At 36.2% G+C, this 4,827-nt stretch overlaps 1 protein-coding gene across 1 annotated transcript; it reads left to right on the top strand.

Moving 5' to 3' along the window:
* Positions 1 to 227: 227 nt before the first annotated feature.
* On the top strand, positions 228 to 3,978 carry LOC111398296 (anthranilate phosphoribosyltransferase). The gene is made up of 8 exons (XM_023025215.1): positions 228 to 753; positions 1,255 to 1,737; positions 1,841 to 1,998; positions 2,257 to 2,340; positions 2,451 to 2,503; positions 2,971 to 3,052; positions 3,310 to 3,501; positions 3,680 to 3,978. Exons 1-8 carry the CDS (start codon positions 411 to 413, stop codon positions 3,896 to 3,898), a joined length of 1,614 nt encoding a protein of 537 aa, XP_022880983.1. The 5' UTR covers positions 228 to 410; the 3' UTR covers positions 3,899 to 3,978.
* The last annotated feature ends 849 nt before the right edge of the window (positions 3,979 to 4,827 follow it).

Below are 4,827 nucleotides of genomic sequence, written 5' to 3'. Positions count from 1 at the left end.
TTTTACAATTAAGCATATAATTTGCTCTCATTGCTAAAAAAAAAAAAAAAATTTGCCTGAAATTCCAATTCTTACCAAACCCATAAGAATTGGAATTCCAGAAAAAGAAGGAAAACGGGCGCGTGGGGGAAACTTGGAATATAAATTTCATGATAAATCTGTGTCATCAAATAATAATAAAGATAAAAAGTGGAATTCACTTTTCATGAAATTTATGGCCAATCAAACACGCCCTAATAGATGCAGAATGGTTCATTACAGACTTGTCCCTTTCTTTTTCGCATTTTCTTTTTCTAGGAGTGAACGAAAATCAAACGTCAGCCTGGTACTTGCCTCCACCATTTCCGTTGAGCGACTTCCCCAATCCAAATCCACTTCTCCAAAAAATACCCAAAAAGAAGGGGAAAAAAATGAAAGCTCTGTTTAATTCAGACTCAATTTTATCTCCAATCCCAGTACGCAAAATCATACCCCAAATTCCCCTTCAAAAACCCACTTTCCTTCCAACAACAAAAAATGGTGGTTTAAGGATTAAAGCTGTTTTGTATTCGGCTACAGTGGATGATGAACACGGGCTGTCCGAAACCCATATTCGGAACCCGGCGATTTCAACCTCCTACCGGAACCCGAAGTTCCGGCCGCCCAACCCAACTGTTTTGGATGCCCAAACTAAGGTCTGCACCGGGCCTACTCAGACTAGGCCTCTCAAAGAAGAACAGGCTTTTAAGGTTCTTGATACCATTTTGAGATCAGGTAAGTTTCATTTCACTTCAATTTGATTTTGATTTCATATTGTCAAAGTTCTATTTACTCACATTATTGCATCTTCCATTAAAAGTTCAACCATGATAAGCAATGTGAGATAGTAGCCAGTTTGAGAATATCAATCTTGGAATCCAACTGTTCATTTGAGCTTGGAATCGACTGTTCCTTTGAGCTATAGACTAACCGAATTCCTAGTTTGAGTTAACACATTTTTATATAAATGCTCATGCTATTATGAATTTATAGAGTTCTTAAAGTTAGTGCTTTCTGATTGATTCATGGTAAAATGAGATTTAGAATACCAAACTGTGAACTTGGTGCGCTTCCAGTGTCTATGAAGTTTGAAAATGCCGTTATAATGTGGTAGAAAAAGGAAAAAAGTACAACGCATCTAAGTCTGCAGATATAGTTTATAATCTTTGAATTGAAATTCAAAGCAATGATATTGTATGTTGGCTTTTTAATGCATAATTGTTTGTTCAAAACCAGTGAAGGGAGAGCTCAAAGATGAAGAGAAAGTATCCGAGGCGCAACTTGGGGCATTTTTTGCTGCAATGACAATTCGTGTGAATACCTTTCCGGAGCCAACACAATGGAGTGAAGGCGAAAGGAAAGCAATAAATTATTATTGGCCACAACTAGTTCGAGTACTACCTCCAGATATTATCTTTCTAGCTGACCCTGAAGGGTCCATCATGGAAATAGGTAGTTCTATAGGCCCCCAGTTTATTGGCAACAGCACTTCTGATATGAGACTGGTGGGTGCGCTCAGGGAAGTCTTGGCTGGTGGTCATCTTGGGTATGAGGAGGTTCAGGGTGTTCTGAAAGACGTACTTCCACTGAGGTTAGAAGATACTTTATCAGCGAATGTGAGTACATCACTACTTTCAGCATTTTTGATAGGTCAGCGCATGAATAGGGAAACAGATCGAGAGCTAAAAGCTTACTGCCTTGCATTTGATGACGAACTTGGTAATGTTTTCTTCAGTATATAGCTTAATAGTAGCTTTGTTAGCAAGCACTGATGGTTAATATGCGTTTATCTATTTAAGTTTATGTCTATTTGCTCTACCAGGCCCAGTACCAGTTGCTGATGTGAAATCATTGACCCACTATGGTGAACCTTATGATGGTAATACCCGCTACTTCAGGAGCACGCTTTTTGTAGCTGCAGTTAGATCCTGTTATGGTGAATCTTGCTTGCTTCATGGCGTGGATTGGATGCCGCCTAAGGTTATCAGTCAGTTTACCTTGCCATTGGGATGTGTTCTTCATCTTTGATTAATTGAAGAATTGATATGGATGGAACATAATGTCATTATCAATGGAATATGTTGCTGATGGAACTGATGATTCTGGTTTTTAGAACTTAGTCTATATGTATCTGTTGTTATTACTTGTTTTATGATGATTCTGGTCTATAGAACTTGAAAAGAAGTGAAACTTAGAGAGTCCAAAACTGTTGATTTGCAAACTGAATATTGATTGTAGGGTGGCATTACAGAAGAGCAAATGTTGAAGTTCATGGGGGCAAATACGCACTTATCCCCACTGCAAGCTAAAAAGCTTCTTGAGGTCAGTCTCTTTCTCTCTCTACATGTGCTTGAGTTTGTGTACATGTGCCTGCGTATCCACATGTTGGTCATTATGTTGTTGACTCTCATTCATTGAAATTCCTCATCCAGGATGATAAGATTGGTTTTGCATATATAAGTCAACGTGAAGCTCGTCCATCTCTGTAAGCAAACCTTACAATCATATCTGGAGCTCTCCCCGTCCCTCCCCCGTTTCACTTGGGTATATAAAATACCTTTCACCTTCTTGCGTTGCATTAACAAGTTATTTTCCAAGGGGAAGAATTTTATTCCATGACAATCCTGTAAAATGGTTATATTCAAGTGTTAAAGAGCTGTTATACTTTGATGTTGTCACTGGACACTGATCTAATGACAAATGGATTTAACTAGTGGGTAATGTTAATGAAGCTGATTTGTGCATTTCAGTATGACAAACTTATTACATTTTTGTTTGTATGAATATTTATTCTTCTCCTTGTTTTTCTACGACATCAACTATTTATTTCTCCTCAAGCCGATTTAATAAAAAATTTAGTATATTTATCTTTTATTTATCTTTGTAGTGAGCATATGTTATTGGTACTTCCTGTCTTTCTTTGCCATATTTGCATCATGTACCTCTTTGCAGATATTCACTGACTGGATTGAGGGAACATATAAAGAAACGTCCACCATTGGCAACGACAGAGAAAGTTCAGCAATTTGTGCGGGTATGTCTTCTTAGTATATTCTTGATGAATTAAATTATGTATATTTTTTGTGTTCGCATATGTAACTTGCTTGCCCTGAAACAACCTATGCCCAAAAAAAAAAAGAGAGAGAGAAAAAAGAATTGAAAGACAATCATGTTTATATGTGTAACCTTGCAGTTAAAATTTAAAATTATGTAATGTTTAGTCTCCCTTGTCTCAGTTTGTAGTTAAGAGTAGGTTAAGATTTCATAACCAATTGCTATTTTCAATTTTAGGCACACGGTAAGGAAGCAATTGTTGCTGGATTTTATCACGGAGGTTATGAGGAGTCTATTTTGATGCTAATGAGAAGAAGAGGTGTTCAAGCTGGTTTGGTGGTGAAGGTAATTAAATATCTTAAGACAGTAAGGGAATGTTTATTTATAAGTAAAAAAGTTAGGTTTAAAATGAATAACTTTTTCATTGGTCAACAAAAAAAAAGTTACTTATTTTCCCAAAAAAGTAACTAATTTTTTACTTGAAAAAAGGTAAAAAAATTAACTTCTTTTAAGCATAGCCAAACATACAATTTTTACAGTAACAATGACCGATTATAAGAAATTCGGTTCTTTAAACTTTCTTTTACAAGATGATTGATCGAACTAGGTTGTATTTAGNGAATTGGGATTAGCAGCTCTGCGTGGGGAGAAGGGTCCCGCATATGATCGTATTGTTTTAAATGCTGGAATGGTTGATCATTTGCTAGGATGTGATGGTGCAGAAGATATCTCCATAGCCATGGAAAGAGCCAGAGAGGCCATTGATAGTGGTAAGGCTCTAGATAGGCTTTTAAATTACATAAAGATATCTAACAAAGTGGACTGAAAAGGTGTAGTTTGCAGTTGAATTTTTTGTAGTTTTCATCTCTGTATTTAAATGAAATTTTGCTTTTTTTGTTTTTTTTTTTAACACGCCACATCAATAAAATTCTTTTTGGGCCATTTTATAATCATTTGAGACAAGATTTGCAAAGAAGAAGAAAAAAATAAACTTTGAGACTTCAACACTAGGGAGGCGGAGGTAGGTTGTGCCTTGGTGCCGGCGGGGGGCTGGGAACCACTCTCAAGCTCTCCGATGCGGTGCCACTCTCCAGAACAACAAAATACCCACGGCAATCAATAGCTAGTTTTCTTGATTTGCCTCCCAAGCACCATGATGAACGTCGCTCCCGGCCTGTCCCTAAGCACGTTAGTCTCTCAATTGTAGCCAAGTTTCATGTAGTCGTAGTTAAAGTTTGTCATTTGTTTTATTTTAATAATTCAATTACAATTCCTTGGTTTCTGTAACAGAATATACGTGATGAAGATTTTCATCTTGATGCTCTGTTCTACCTAAGACATTCTGTTTAAGGGGAAAAAAAATGAATTTTAATTGAGAGATCAAACTGATACAAAATTCAAATTGCGTGACTAACATGAGATTTCTCTAAACTTGAGTGACTAGTAGTGTTCTTTGACCCTCAAAAACAAGAAAACTAAGCCCTTGTTTGATGGCCGTTATTTTGTGAAAATGAAGTTTTGATTAGTGATTTTTTGAATAATGTGGTTAAAAAATAGAGAAAAGTTTTGGGTTTACTTGGAAAATATTTTATAGTGTAAATATGTGGTTGAAAATTAATGATAATTAAAGAGTTTTGAAATAATGGTTGTCAAACAATGAGTAACTGAACATGTACTTTTTGATCAATCAAAGTGAAAAAGTACTCGGCCAAATGTTACGCGTGTCAAGATGATTAACTAATTTTTTGTCAATAG

The sequence above is a fragment of the Olea europaea genome, chromosome 8, assembly GCF_002742605.1.
Source record: "Olea europaea var. sylvestris chromosome 8, O_europaea_v1, whole genome shotgun sequence".
In the NCBI taxonomy this organism is placed as follows: domain Eukaryota; kingdom Viridiplantae; phylum Streptophyta; class Magnoliopsida; order Lamiales; family Oleaceae; genus Olea; species Olea europaea.
This window is presented reverse-complemented; position numbering and strand designations above follow the sequence as displayed.